At 36.5% G+C, this 15,942-nt stretch overlaps 1 protein-coding gene across 1 annotated transcript in view; it reads left to right on the top strand.

The window, feature by feature from the left end:
* The first annotated feature begins 314 nt into the window (after positions 1 to 314).
* LOC149088139 (agrin-like) overlaps positions 315 to 15,942 on the top strand; it is a 344,527-nt gene continuing 328,899 nt past the window's right edge. Inside the window, exon 1 of the mRNA XM_089244905.1 lies at positions 315 to 1,068. Coding sequence (XP_089101031.1) covers positions 885 to 1,068 — 184 coding nt within the window. The 5' untranslated portion in view covers positions 315 to 884. The remainder of the gene's footprint in view (positions 1,069 to 15,942) is intronic.

Genomic DNA, 15,942 nt, shown 5'->3' with positions numbered 1-15,942 from the left:
ATGGCAATTCGAACACTATACTAAATATGTGTGTTAAAAACTAGTTAATATTCAAAGGAAACAGCTCCATTAAGCACTGGGATATTCACGACACGTTCCGTGATACGAATTATTTCCCGTTTTATTTTACCATACTTATATTCCGTTTTTTTTTTATTTCATTATTATTATTTATTATTTCTGCACCCTGGTGGCGCTTAGAAATAGGAGAATGTGTTTGGCTGTCGAAACGACGCATGTGTGAAAGCTTCGAAAATCTCTCCCCGGGAAAATCGTGGCGAGATAGACATTCACTCGCTGTCGGAACGAGAGCGGGATATGCCGGGAATTTCGAGTATATTTCTATGTATGGACATTCATAATCATACCGAGGAATAACAAGGATTTTTCTCGATATTGTGTGTTGTCTCCAAATTTATAATTTCACTTCAATTCATTCAATATACATGTTTCTAATATGACAATTTCGATCCTGAAAACTACTCAAGCTGATTGCTTCTGAGATGTAAGACTTGTTTATCCTAGATTTTTCTACTGAATATTATCAAATATATTCCAACATTCTAGAATATTAATTTGAAATAACTTCAGGGATCCTACAGCGCACGTTCACCGTTCTTATGTGTATTTTGCTTTATCCGGAACAGAATGTTTGAATAATCAGATTTTAGTTTCTGTTTCCCGTCGAATATTCATCGATAGTATCACTGTATGGTTGTCATTCTGAATCGAACGATATAAATTTGTGTATACTCGTGTATAAAGTCAATTTAGTAGGTGTATAGTGTTTAAAAGAGTGCTGAATGTTGAACGTTGATGGATATTATAATTAGTAAAGTTCATGTGGGCAGTTATTGGTGATAACTGACATTGCCCGTAGAGTAATGGCTGTCATCGACGATGGAGGTTGGATACCGGACAAGGACGTTGGTGGAGTCGAAACTGGTGCACCGATAACCAGGTTCGCGAGATGGAAGGATCAGAGACAGTTGTTGCTACTTCTAGTCATTCTAGCGGCTGCCGTTGTCATCATAGGGATTGTCACCGGTGCCATTATATATATCTACTGTAAGTACTGTTTATTTTGTAATTTTAATTTCCGTAACTATTACGATGTCTACGAGCATATGAAAAAAAAATATCAATACGTCACTTTTTAGAGTTCAAAAAAATATTCGCGAGTAAAATATTCTACATATTCTAGAAATTTGGAATCCATTTACGCAGCATTGATTAAAAATGCTAATTGATTTTCAGAATGACGTAAACTGCTTCCATCTCATTAGCTCGTTAACCTCGGAAATTCTCTCACATCAATTTAAACCAGAAATTTAATGAAGTCTGGTTATTCTGATAATAAGTTCCGCCAAAATATCTTCGAAACATCGTATTAGAAACCAGGTATACTGATTCAGGGAAGAAAATTAATATTTTATCTCACCATGTACCGATTCCATTGCATCTACTACTACTAATAGCAATAATTATCTATAATGGTTTTCAAAACAAACACACGCATTGAACGTAATAATTTTAATCACGTAAGATTTTCGGGCCGAAGTTTTCCGATATAAATGGAAAAACATTCTGTCAAAAAATAAGGGTGCATGTTCATTAGACATTTTTATTTGTATATATACCCTCGATGAAAATCTCACACGATTTTTTCTTGAATTATGGATAATAAACAATTAAAAAAACTTTTAATTTCATATTTTCGAAATTAATATTTAAAGCATGACACAGTATCAGATCTTGATTTTTAGATTCTACATGTATAGTGCCATTTTTAATTTACCTGAAGATTACTGGAAAACAAAAAATTTAATTATGAAAGTAATTATTATAAGGGATCTGCGTCATATATGATGTCCACGTGCATAAGAGGATGAAAATAATAAAAATTAGTAATTACTAATTTACTATCGATTATCGTAATCGATACATCAGAAATCGTTAGTTTTCCATCCTTATGAGGTTGTAAATTAAAAAATTTTTGAGTCAAATGCAGAATATGAAATATTCGAAATAAATGCATGTCTGATTTTTTTTTTTAATTCGTATATTTCTCCTATTGTAACCTGTTTTAGTTGTTGATATCGATAAATAAAAATTTTAGCGAAATGCCTTTTTTCTTTGTCAATTCTATAGCACATAATAATGAAACCGAATTTAATTCGATAAATTTTTCCCTAAAAATAAACGTAAAGTAGTTGTGTTGGAATTCGGACATCTGCCACTTCCAATATAAAAGGCAGATGTGTGGTAGCACTTCTCGAGTATGTATCGCTCTTTTTAACACTGACATCATAAGTATAGTAAAGCCGCGCAAACATGTATGTGTACCTATTCCGCTATGGGGCCGTTCCAGTATTATGTCAGCAGATATTTAGAGGTTTTTACAAACTTCCCCCCTCTCGCCACCTATCTGCAAGAGCCAGCAAAACTCTGACCTCCACCACCTCACACTGTCAGCAAAATTTCGTCAGCTCTTCCACTTACTTTCTATAACGCATACTAAGATCAGAGACGTCTGCGGGGGGGGGGGACAGACGATCGAAACTATATTCTTTATGCAAAAATTTTTTTTTTTTAATTAAAATTTCGGAAGAAAATACGAAAGAAGAATAGAAGAAACATTAACAGACTTGCCTGGTTTCAAGGAGGACCCGGGTTCGAATCTTAACGGAAACCAGGTGACTATTCTTTCCAATTTCATCTCGGTGTAATATCCAGAGAAGGTCCTTGATGCATTGGGCTGAGAATAACCAGCCTGATTCTCGGTTCCTATACCATCGGTCTTAGAGGCAATCTCTAACTTAAGAAAAAAATTGGTTGATATGTTATGACCTATCATCCTCAAAGCGGTATAGATCAAAAAGTAACTTAAGTGAAGTTACAAAATAATTAACAATTAATGACGAATAATTAATAACTCATTGTCCATCCTATCAACTGTATGAATAGGATGGGCCACGAGTTATTAATACGCTGCCAATCGACTGCTTCGACTAGAGGACACCAGTATCGTATAGTGACGGACATTTCCAGGTTTTGGTATCTCAGGGCCTTTTTCTTTAATGGGGCTGTTAATGAATGGAATAGCTTAACCCCGGGGGGTCACACGAATTCAAACACAATTTACACGCTCCAGAAGAAATACGATAAACATATTGGGATAAATCCAGAAGCTATCCATACTTACATACGGCACACAACCATAACCTTTTTATTATCCTTAATTATCGGTTTTTTTATTGCTCTTATTCGTATTGTATTTTTTGCATAGTTTAGATATATTTGACATCCATATTTTTCGTGAGCATGTTTTACTTCAGCAACCTCGTTGGGCATTTCCCCTGTTGTGGCTGTGTTGGTAAAAAGTAATTTCTGAATAGTTCCAGGTCTTATAACTTATGTACAGAAAACGCATTTCATGTGCACTGGTATATTATTAAAAAAATCGTTCTCTTTTACGATTAAAATTGGCTGAGCTATGGAAAATTCGATATTTTTCACATTTTCTTTACCTGCAAATGCACCATTCCGGACAAGCTCTAAGGCAGCTTCTGAAAATTTGAATATCATGACTAGTATAATTATCGATTGTTTTAAATGACATAACATGATGCCGATAAAAAAGATCGTTCTTACATCCGAGTTAAATTTCTATTTTAATTATCTATAAATCGATATTTACCATAGAGAATGGCTGGAAAAATTTATTTCTCGAAATACCCGGGCATGTAAAAATTCCGTTTGGGCATACAAATAAATCCAAAAATTAAGAACATTTTCAGAGTTTACGGAAATTTTTGAGGTTTCAAAGGAATGGGAATTTCCCCTTGTTTCAATTTTTCAGCAACTTTTTCATCAATAGATTTAGTTTTGGAAATGTGTGAAAAATATTATGAAAGAGAAATTTCATTAGACCACACTAAAAGTTTTATGAAAGTTCATTTACAAAACTTAACAAATGCAACCAATGAATTGCGGCTGTATTCGCTAGAGCGTAATGAATATGTTCATTAACTGTATTTTGTAACTCGGGGGAAAAATTCACCAATATCAGTTCATGTGAGAAATTACTTGTTTCTGTAGCAAAATCTTAAGAATATTCATCAAACAAAAGAATAACTTCAATGTTTCTTTTAATGTAGTGCTATGTTCCTATTTTTTTTTTATAGTATCTCTACATTTTTGTCAATAGATAGCAGCACATTCGTTTTGAATCCATGGTGAATAAAATTTGGTGAATGAGGAAAACTGCAATATTTTTCGGGCGTGTAAAATATTCATTCGGGTTCACATTTTTTTTGAAGTTACATGTCCGATCGGACTTGGTTTTTTTTTTCCCTTTGTTTTTGGATTTGCCCGGCCCTGGTATGTACGTATAAGTAAAAATAAATACCATCACATGGAGGTATTCTCTTAATTATATAACTCATAACAGAGACCGAATGAGAACATTAATTTCGTAAATCTAAACTTTTTTTATGAAACATTTTTTTTTACTTTAACGGCTCTTAATAACATATACGGCATTATTTGCGACATTTACGAAATTGGAGGCTACCTCTGATACTAGCAATTTCAGAATTAGTTATTAGACAACGATAAGAGTGGACATCATATGCACTAAATACAAAGAATCTAGAAAATATTCACCCGGTGGGAAAACACTTATCTTTCTGTTGACAAAAGCTAACTATCCCAAATGTTTAGTTTTCTAAATATTTACTGCTCTTTTCCTCGAAAATTTATTTTCCCCTAAAACTTTAGAAGTTGGTTAAAGAGAAGAGAAAAGAACCAAACAAAATTTCATTTTACGGCTTTTCGGGTAATCAAGGCGGAGATAGTTCTCTTTTAGGAAATAATGATCACAGTATACTTCTAAAATATTGAATTAAAGAATAAAAGCAATACATATATATATATTTATGTGCAGTATAAAGTGTTGAGAAGTAAATTTTTTTGTTTCTAAAGTATTCTCAGCACGCAAATATATATATTCCCCCTCGAAAAAATACTGGGGAGGAAAAATGGTAAATTTAGCAGCAAACACATTCATTTCAAATGTCAAAACAGAGACTATAAAAACGTTACGCGTGATTTAAAACGTTGGATCTAGTCGAGTGTATTATGGAGGTTCACCAACTTCTCAATGGAATGAGAGGTCGTAAATTTTCAACGTTAGACGTTCTATTTTAATGTTTTTTTTTGAACTTCTATTTTTTTTACTTCTTCCTCCTAACTTAATTGTCTATTGTTAAAGTTTAAAATGTGTTATTTTATATATAAATGTATCCAGTATATAAACTACTGTTATTGCTGTCGTTTGCAGAAGTGGAAGGAATGTTTTTTTGTAGGGAGTCATTTTCAGTCGTCTATGAATCTTGTGTAACTGTATAACACTTCCATGGGTGGGCTTCGTTTATTTTTCAGTGGGAGACATGTCCATTCGGGAAACATATAGACCATATGGTTTTTATGATTATCAATTAAAAGAGAAGAAAATTTGTTTTCACTTGCCTACAGATTCTTAAAGAATTTTTTTTCCCCGCTGATAAATAAAGGCATGATTAAACGTAGAAGCGAAAACATTTTTGGGATCGTACATTTTCGGCCAGCATTATTTTTAAACGTTTTTAACATCTCTGTGTATAAGGATTTGGCAACAAATTTGGACTACGCATAGTTGAAGTACCGCATCCAGCTTATATCAGTGGAGGGAGTATTACGTCAGAAGTCTTCGCCTTGGCAGTACTGAGAACGTTGTCCGCAACATCATTCCTCGGAAGATCACGTGACTCGGTGAATATCTCGGCCCGATCTCCGTTATTTTCTTATGGTATAAATAGGAGTTTAAAACAATAAATGAAAGAAATAAGTTCAGCATCGATGAGATAATTCCAAAATTAATGAAATAAAAATGTTCAGCATTAATGAATGAAGCCCATTATTTCGTACGCCAATGGATGAAAGTGATAATTCCAGAATTAATGAAAGCGATAATTTTAGCATTGATGAAAGTGATAATTCTAGAATCAATGAAACAAATAATTCCAGCATTAATGAAAAAAATAATCTCAGTATTAATGAAAAAATTATAATTGATTAAGGAAATAATTATAATTGATTAAGGAAATAATTATAATTGATTAAGGAAATAATTATAATTGATTAAGGAAATAATTATAATTGATTAAGGAAATAATTATAATTGATTAAGGAAATAATTATAATTGATTAAGGAAATAATTCAAGAATTTATGAAAGAAATTTTTGCAATGTTAATGAAATAAATAATTTAATCTTTTTTCATCTTTAGAGATGAGTTCTCTATCCTCTTTTTTTTATCTTTAAAACGTAATATTTAGAGACCGAACTGTACAATTTAATGGGGAAATTGCCAGGCTTGAAATGTGTTATTCGCCAAGTCACGTGATTTCCTTGCATTAGATGTCACTGCTGTCGCGGCTGCTGGATGCTCCCTCCAGTAATATAAGATCGATGACTAGAAATGAAGGCGTTATCTATCGGTGGCCACCTCAAGCTAGTTAGGGAAAATTTCTCGATTTCCATATTCTTCCCCAAGTTCAAACCTGGGACCTGATTGCAACCTCTATATAGTTGAAATACTAGCGATACATCTCAAAAAATGGTATATTTGTTAACATGCAGCACATAGAAGAGAACAACGGTGTGCGGAGCAGGTTGAGTGATGAGGAAAAGAAAAATAATGCTGAGGAAGAGCAAAGAAAATCCATTCTCGTGAGAGTTACCAATGAGGTCTCGACAGGAGAGAGAGATTTCGAATATAGTTTTAACTCCCTACTGTACACCGAGATATCTCGGCCATGTATGGAAAGCGATTGAAGTTAATTTAGGCAAACAGCGTGTATTCGGCTGCACGGGAAAGCAAGAAATCCAAAATATGAGTAACACGTTTTACGTTAAGTTTTGGCGCTGTGATTTTCTGGAATAGACTTACTTCGCGCGCTCGTCGTGCGTGTATGTTCTTGGTACACAACATAATTCATCTGCTTCTAATGGTGAGGAAATTTGCAACATTTAGCCAAGGCCGCCGTTATCAGACGTAGGGCCCAGTGCAAAATTAAAAGCGGAACCAGTTGCGTCTTGAGAACATCTGAGAACCCCTTAGCTTCGATTTTATGTATTGTGTTGGGGGAGCGGAACCGACAATCAGAAAATCATCCTCTATAACAGAATTTACAGAAATGCTAAAGTACATATCCGTAAAAAATGTATAGGCATGATTAGGTGTAAATTAACACAAAAATTAATGAAAATTTGGAACTGAAAAAAAAAACGGAATTGATGAAAACAATAATTTCCGAAACAGAAAAAATTGGGACCTAAAAAATAAATTATCTGAAAACAAATTAAAATTTAGAATTGATAAAATTAGAAATTAAAAATTAATTTGAAGATATAATTCCAGTATCAATGAAAATTCCAAATTTATGAAAGACATAATTTTAGAATTGACAAAAATTCAGAATGAATGAAAGAAGTATGAAAGAAGAAATTTCAGAGGTAATGAAAGAAGATATTTCAGAGGTAATGAAAGAAGATATTTCAGAGGTAATGAAAGAAGATATTTCAGAGGTAATGAAAGAAGATATTTCAGAGGTAATGAAAAAAGTAATTTAAGAATAGACAAAAATTCATAACTGATGAAAGAAGTAATTTCATAACTGATGAAAGAAGTAATTTCATTACTGATGAAAGAAGTAATTTCATTACTGATGAAAGAAGTAATTTCATTACTGATGAAAGAAGTAATTTCATTACTGATGAAAGAAGTAATTTTAGAAGTAATGAAACAAGTAATTTTGGAAGTAATGAAAGAAGTAATTTCAGAAGTGATTAAACAAGTATTTTCAGAAGTAATGAAAGAAGTAATTTCAGAAACAATGAAAGAATTAATTTCAGAATTGACAAAAATTCATAATTAGTAAAAGAAATGATTAAAATTTATGAAAATTCGAACGAACTGATGTATGCCAGGAAATTGCGTGTTCATATATGTCCCTATTATAATTAGGTTAGCATTATTCGTGTTTTGTGTTTGAGGAGTGCTGCCATCTTTCTTCCATGCCTGAAGTGAAAACGACAAATGCCTGAATTTTCATTTACCCGAAAGTATTATATTGAAGATTTGCTTGATTTGCATCTATTACTACCTCTTAACCGTACGTGCACCTCGTACACATTCCTTTACGGATTTTCTAAGAAACTGGTACATGACGGAATGTGTGTTCTGAACTTATGCATGGCTCTAGCTTATTAATGTTTTCAGAAATGTACTTTTTCCCCGTCCTTGCTGGCACTGCCGTCTGCCTTTCATATTTTGAAGTAAGGATGGTAAATGCTTGAATTTTTCATGATATGTCAGTATCGCGTTGTAGGTCTTCCTACTCTCCGGGGAAGAGATTTTTTCAAATGGGAGACCGGCTCGCTTCAAACCACAGCAAACAAACTCCATCCGACCACCACTGCGCGTCAATGGGGCTCGTTCCTGGATACTCAGGTCCAGCACGATGAGAAGTTTTGTCACTAACTAACGTGTGATGACACGGTCATATCCTACGGGATTTCTAACCGTTGAACTTTTGCCATTGCGTCACGTCAGTAGTTTCTGCTCAGTGTACTACATGCAATACTAGACATGCGCATATACGCCGCATACGGTTAGGTTTATCAGCTTTTCCGACAAACTGGAGTCTTGAGCGTTCCTTACATGAATGAAAGGAAAAAAAGCAGACATTTTACACAATGCTCCGTTATTTGATATGCAGAAAAACACGCTCAAATCCCTCACAAAGAATTCCTTTAAAATAATTCTAATCACCTCTATTCTATTCACCTCTTACAAAAGAATAATAAGGTGGTTTCGTTTTTCAGAGTTTCTAGTTCGAACTTCTCTAGTAGAAAATTAATTAAAAAAACTTTTTTTTCCCCTTACTTTATGGGTTATATATTAAGGTATTATATTATATCCGTACAACATAAGAGCTACACAAATTCAACGAATTCACCACTTATTACAGAACTCTAATTAGAAAAAAAAATCTAATTTATAACTACTTTAAAAAAAACATTACATACCTTAAAATAACATTTGTAGTTGAATAAGATATTTACTCAAAAGACAGGAATCTATAATCATTGGAAATTTTTACATGAACTTAATTCACTGAAAATCAGTAAAACCTTACATCTAAATACACTTAATCGCTTGAGTTATTTATTTGTCGGATTTTTATAAATAGAAACATAAAAATTCTAAAGAAATGTACTGAACAAGATTTAAAATTTCTCTAAAGGATCTGAAATATCCCTTAAATTCTGAAAGTACTTTTTTTTCCCTCATGGTCCGTATTCTATCTTCCTAAAGCCTATATACTTAATTGCTGGGTTACTCACTTTAATGTGATTATCACTCGGTTCAAGTTAACTTCGCCAAAGTGATGAATGGAGACCACACTGGTACGTATAACGAAATTGGATGAGTTTAAAAGTAACGAGTCTTTGTTTATTCAAAAAAGAAGATAAAAAGGATCTGTTATTTAAAGATGTACAAATGACTGCAGTATGTTCCAATGGGGGGGACGGTACTTCTTCAAGTCGGCATAATTTTTCACTTTATCTTCTATTTAATCCCACTAATGGACCCCGGATAGCAAGTAAGAGACTTTCCAAAGGAAAAGCACTAAAACTTCTTGCCGAAAACGCTTCTCGCACAGATTTCTCCTCCACCTCCGCCAACTGGTGGATGAAACTTCAACCATTTTAGATGGTATTTGGGTAGAAATGACAGTGCGTAAATCAGGATTATTAACCTTACTACCTTTTATCCTGAAAGATTGGAAAACGTTTCCTCTCGGAAAAGATTCCTAATTTTGTCGGAAGTAACAAATGTATATACCATATGTATGCATTTAGACTTATTTCGAAATATATACTGCCTTTTCCGAGAGAACTTCCCAAAGAATAATCTTTCCTCGTAAATGGGACTCTTAATTTTCACTTTATTTGAAGCTCCCTTCAGAAATTCCCCCGTTGCTTTTTAATGGAGCGCTGCCGGAAAGTTTTGTTTTCAGATTAGAAATGATTTCCAGTTGAACTGAGATATTAATTTAGTTTATAAAATACGGATTAGAATTACATGCATATACATCATCAGTATTATCCGGAGTTGATGTATAAATTCAGTTAATCTGAGAGGATTTAATTAAATTGATAGCAAAATCATTCAATGATTCAACGAAGTTTTCAAACGTGTTTAGTTATTACTTCACATATATTCGCTAGAAAATTAATGTGTCAGCCACAGGGTAATCGTGAATGGATTTGACGTTGGATTCCTGCGTGTGTGGATTAAAGAGATTTATATTTAATTGAGCTTATTGGAATACTCAAATGAATACGAATATACATGAATTGTGAGAAGGTGTAGCGCTTCTTATCCAAGGATGACGTCACTCTATCCATACGGAGGTTTCCAACAGCTGGCTGATGCGAAGATGAATATTTAGGAAAGAAAGAAATTTCAACTACCCTTGCGGGGAATCGAACTCACATCCTCTCTCTTGCTGGGTGAACGCACCAGGCTACAAAAGCAACGAGTTTCAATCTTTCTTACATCTCGTGCAGACTGAATGGGACCATGCACGGACGGTCGGACGTAACTCAGGCCTAGCTCATAATTCCTGACACTGCCACTAGATGGCTACTTACCCAAGGATGACGTCGCACTCCGCTATACATACGAAGATTTTTTTTTTTTAACAGCTGGCTGATGCGAAGATGAATTTAGGAAAGAAAGAAAATAAAACATCCCTTCAAGTGTTGGTTCGATTTTAAACAAAGGCAGTTGAACTTTTTCTGTCTTTCTTAAATTCATCTTCGCATCAGCCAGCTGTTAAAAACCTTAATATATACGGTGCGTCATATACGTACGAATTATAATTATCATATCTAGACGGAATAAGACATTTGTAACCTAGGCTGGTTATTTTCCCATGAGAAAATTTAAATTTCACAGGTGATCAAAATATTAACTAGATATTACGTCGAATGTGAGAGGAGTTGCCAATTGCTGCTAAAATCACTGAAAAATAAAGCCCTACAGTCGATGGAAATTGAATTCTACTAAAAAAAAAATTCAACATAACAGACATTTGTAGCAAATATATATGCACCATATATATATTATAAATTATACATTATATATACCATTATGCACTTAGACTTATTCCGAAGTATACTGCCTTTTCCGAGGACTTCATAGAGAATAATCCTTCCTCGAAAAACGGGCTCTTAATTTCTCGCTATGTTTCAAACTACCTTCGAAATTCGACGATACTTCCGTTGCTTTTTTGATCGAGCGCTGCTGGAAGGTTTTGTGTTTCCTGATTAGAAATGGTTCAAAACGGAACTGAGCTATTAATTTAATTTACAAATTACGGATTAGAATTATATACATATGCATCAGTATTATCCGGAGGTGATACGAGCTCCTTTAATCTTAGAGGATTTAATCTATTTGAGGATTTAATTAAATTGATAGCAAAAATTATTCGATGATTTCGGTGCTACGACAGGAAGTTTGTGCGAACGTCTTTACATATGAACCGTTAATTAATCTATATGTCAGCCGCAGCGTAATTTCGAATGGATTTGGAGAAGGATTTCCGGAGTGTGTAAATTAGAGATTTCTCAATTTATGTTATAGGGATTTTCAAATAGAGTGTATGTGAATTTTAAGAACTACAGGGTGATGCGTCTTGTATCTACCAAGTGGATTTGGCACATCTCGATAGAATAACCATGACCATTTTTCCCTTGAGAAAATTACAGTTTTACGGAAAATGGCTAATATTTGATAGATATTATGCCAAATTTGAGCAGAGTTGCTAATTATGGCTAAACTCACTGAAACGTCGTCAATGATGTAAAAGAAAGCCCTACTGCAAATTGTAGTGAACGGGAAATGAATTTTACCGAAAACGTAAACATGGCATACCATATCTATGTATTTAGTCTTATTTCGAAGACTTATTTAATTTAGACTTATTTATACTGCCTTTTCCGAGAACGCAGAGAATAATCTTTTCTCGTGAATGAGACTTGTTTTCACGTTGTTCAACTTCCCCTTCCGGAATAGCGACACCCCCCCCCCCCCCCGCGACGTAGCTTTTTAATGTAGCACTGCTGGGACGTTTTGTTTTCTTATTACAAATGATTCACAGTTGAACTACTACTACTACTACACCATATAACCAATTTCTAACGAATTGGTAGTTTCCAAGAATAGAACCGCTCACATCCCCGAACTGATGCAAAGCATCTTACTTCCATTACCTCAAAAGAGGCAGAGTTGTGTCGGAAAAGTTAGCAAAGATTTATAGTGGTGGCTCACCTTGCCCCGTGCTCAGAAGTATCGAATCACTCGCGTCGTTCTCCCCATGAAGACAGCCATCAACTCGATGCAACGTACAAGACATATTTGACTAAAATGTATAGCTGAACCCAATGACCAGGGAGAAAAATTGCATTTGCGCCCAGTGGCACATAAGGGCCGGAGACCGCAGACTGGGATTTTAAAAGAAGTGTGGAGAAAACTTGTGGGCAAGTAAGAAGAAGAAGAAGAAGTTGGCATGTTGAGGTATTCCACATACGCATTCCGTAATTCATCACTGGAAATACGCCAATTTTTTTTTTTTCAAATCTAAATCGACAAGAGTGGTTGGGAACACTTCGGAGAAAGATCATCGTCAGGTGTTCCAACTACGATAAAGCAAAATCACACCCATTGATCCTATTCAAAACCCAGAGCCGACGTAACACTAAAATCCCCCCCCCCATCGGGAATATAAAAAATATACAATTCCCCCTCTATCTCCAGTTTCCTCATCACTGCCACGAATCAAGAGAGGTCATTTGCACAGGATGCCTTAAATACTAAATACTAAGAAAAATATATTAACAGATCGATGGTTTCACCCGCTACAAGATTATTTCTACAAGTTATTTCTCTTGTAATTATTTTTCTATCATAAAAATATACCATTTTTTGGATAGTAAAATATTCAAAAAATGACGGAAAAAGCTATGGGGCTACACAGACCCCCCCCCCCGACCCGTCTCTCTAGTTTTAATCTGTTTGAGGATATAATCAAATTGATAGCAAAAATCATTTAATGATTAAGGTGCTACAACAAGAAATTTGCAAACGCATTTAGATATTGTTTTATATACACTGCTGGCCACCGTAAATGCAACACCCTGAAGGAAGCATGTAAATAGCATGAAATTTACAACATGCATTAGCGGAGGTGAGATATACAAATGATTAGAATTTCAGCGCAGACGCACATCACGCGCGCCTGTGGCGCCACTTCAAAGCGCTATTTAAGGCTTGGAGATTTCGACGATTTGAAGTACGGCAATTGTGTTTTTCTTGTGGTTTTTTTAAAAAAACGATCAATTATGCCTCGAAGAAAACAGCGATCATCTTTTGATCAAGTATCCGAGTTCGACAGAGGAAGGATAGTGGCCTACCGAGATTGTGGATTATCTTTCAGGGAAATCGGTAGTCGTGTTGGACGAAACCAAACAACTGTAATGCGGATATGTGATCGTTGGATGCAGGAGGGTACGACGGACCGACGTGTTCGATCGCATCCACCTCAGTGCACCACTTCACGTGATGACAGGCTTATTGTGCGTATGGCAGTGACGGATCGCTCAGCCACATCACGAACCATAGCACAGCACATTCAGTCTGTACCGCATCATCCAGAGTCTGCGCGTACCATTCGACGCCGTTTACAGCAGAGTGGTCTGTCCGCAAGACGTCCATTGCTTCGTCTACCCTTGACGCAGAACCACAGCCGTCTCCGCCGCCAATGGTGCGATGAAAGAAGGATGTGGACGGCACAATGGAATGAAATTGTCTTTACTGACGAGTCACGCTTCTGTCTGCAACACCACGATGGTCGGATTCGAGTCTGGAGACACCGTGGAGAGAGGATGCTGAACAGCTGCGTTATGCATCGCCACACTGGTCCTGCACCGGGTATTATGGTATGGGGTGGTATTGGATATCACTCTCGCACTCCTCTAGTACGCATTGCCGGTACTTTAAAAAGCCAGCGCTACATCTCCGAGGTGTTGGAGCCAGTTGTCCTTCCTTACCTTCAGGGCTTGCCCACAGCCATATTTCAACAGGATAATGAACGACCACACGTGGCACGCATTGTCCAAAAGTTCTTCGTCAATCGCCAGATTGAACTGCTGCCCTGGCCAGCTCGCTCTCCGGATCTTTCGCCGATAGAAAACATGTGGTCCATGGTTGCTCAACGATTGACCCAGATTACATCCCCAGCTGCCACACCAGATCAACTTTGGCAACGCGTGGAAGCTGCTTGGTCTGCTGTACCCCAAGAACACATCCAAAGTCTCTTTGAATCAATGCCGAGGCGTGTGGTAGCGGTGATCTCCAACAATGGCGGCTACTCTGGCTACTGATTTTGGCAGGAACCACATTTCACAGAAGTCTATAAATTTAATCATTTGATGCTTGGTCAACATGTTATCTACAAAATAAATATTGTTGCGATATCTCTTGTCTTTCTTGGTGTTGCAATTTGGGTGGCCAGCAGTGTATTTACCGTAAATTGATTTATACGTCAGTCCCGTACTAATTTTGAATGTATTTTGTCCCCTTCGTGAACAAGGTTGACGAATCGGCGAAAAATCTGGTTACCTTGTCCTAACTTAACGCGTTAGTAAAAGAGAGAAGAGAAGGGGGAAAAAATTGAATAAAAAAAACACGAAAAAATAAGTATAAAAGGAAAACGCACTCATTATAATATAGGTTAGTAAACTGAAGAGCCGAAAAAACTGGTACAGGCATGCGTATGCAAATAAAGAGATATGGAACCGATCAGAGTACGGCGCTGCGGTCGGCAACGCCTATATAACGCAACAAGTGTCTGGCTTAGTTGTTAGATCGGTTACTGCTGCTAAAATGGCCAGTTATCGAGATTTAAGTGAGTTTGAACGTGGTGTTATAGTCGGCGCACGAGAGATGGGACATAGCATCTCCGAGGTAGCGATGAAATTTGGATTTTCCCGTACGACCATTTCACGAGTGTACCGTGAATATCGGGAATCCGGTAAAAAATTAAATCTACGACATCGCTGCGGCCGGAAAAAGATCATGCAAGAATGGGACCAACGATGACTGACGAGAATCATTAAACGTGACAGACGTGCAACCCTTCCGCAAATTGCTGCAGATTTCAATGCTGGGCCATCAACAAGTGTCAGCGTGCGAACCATTCAACGAAACATCATCGATATGGGCTTTCGGAGCAGAAGGCCCACTCGTGTACCCTTGATGACTGCACGACAGAAAGCTTTACGCCTCGCCTGGACCAGACAACACCGACATTGGACTGTTGAGGACTGGAAACACGTTGCCTGATCTGACGAGTCTCGGTTCCAATTGCTTCGAGCTGATGGGCGTGTACGGGTATGGAGACAACCTCATGAATCCATGGACCCTACATGTCTACAGGGGACTGTTTAAGCTGGTGGAGGCTGTGTGATGGTATGGAGCGTGTGCAGTTGGCGTGATATGGGACCCCTGATACGTCTAGATACGACTCTGACAGGTGACAGGTACGTAAGCATCCTGTCTGATCACCTGCACCCATTCATGTCCATTGTGCATTCCGACGGACTTGGACAAATTCAGCAGGACAATGCGACACCCCACACGTCCAGAATTGCTACAAAGTGGCTCCAGGAACACTCTTCTGACTTTAGACACTTCCGCTGGCCACCTAAATCCCCAGACATGAACATTATTGAACATATCTGGGATGCCTTGCAACGTGCTGT

The sequence above is a fragment of the Pholcus phalangioides genome, unplaced genomic scaffold (genome assembly GCF_987345545.1).
Source record: "Pholcus phalangioides strain wild (caught in Gottingen) unplaced genomic scaffold, Ppha-v1.0 ptg000003l_1, whole genome shotgun sequence".
NCBI classification, from domain to species: Eukaryota; Metazoa; Arthropoda; class Arachnida; order Araneae; family Pholcidae; genus Pholcus; species Pholcus phalangioides.
This window is presented reverse-complemented; position numbering and strand designations above follow the sequence as displayed.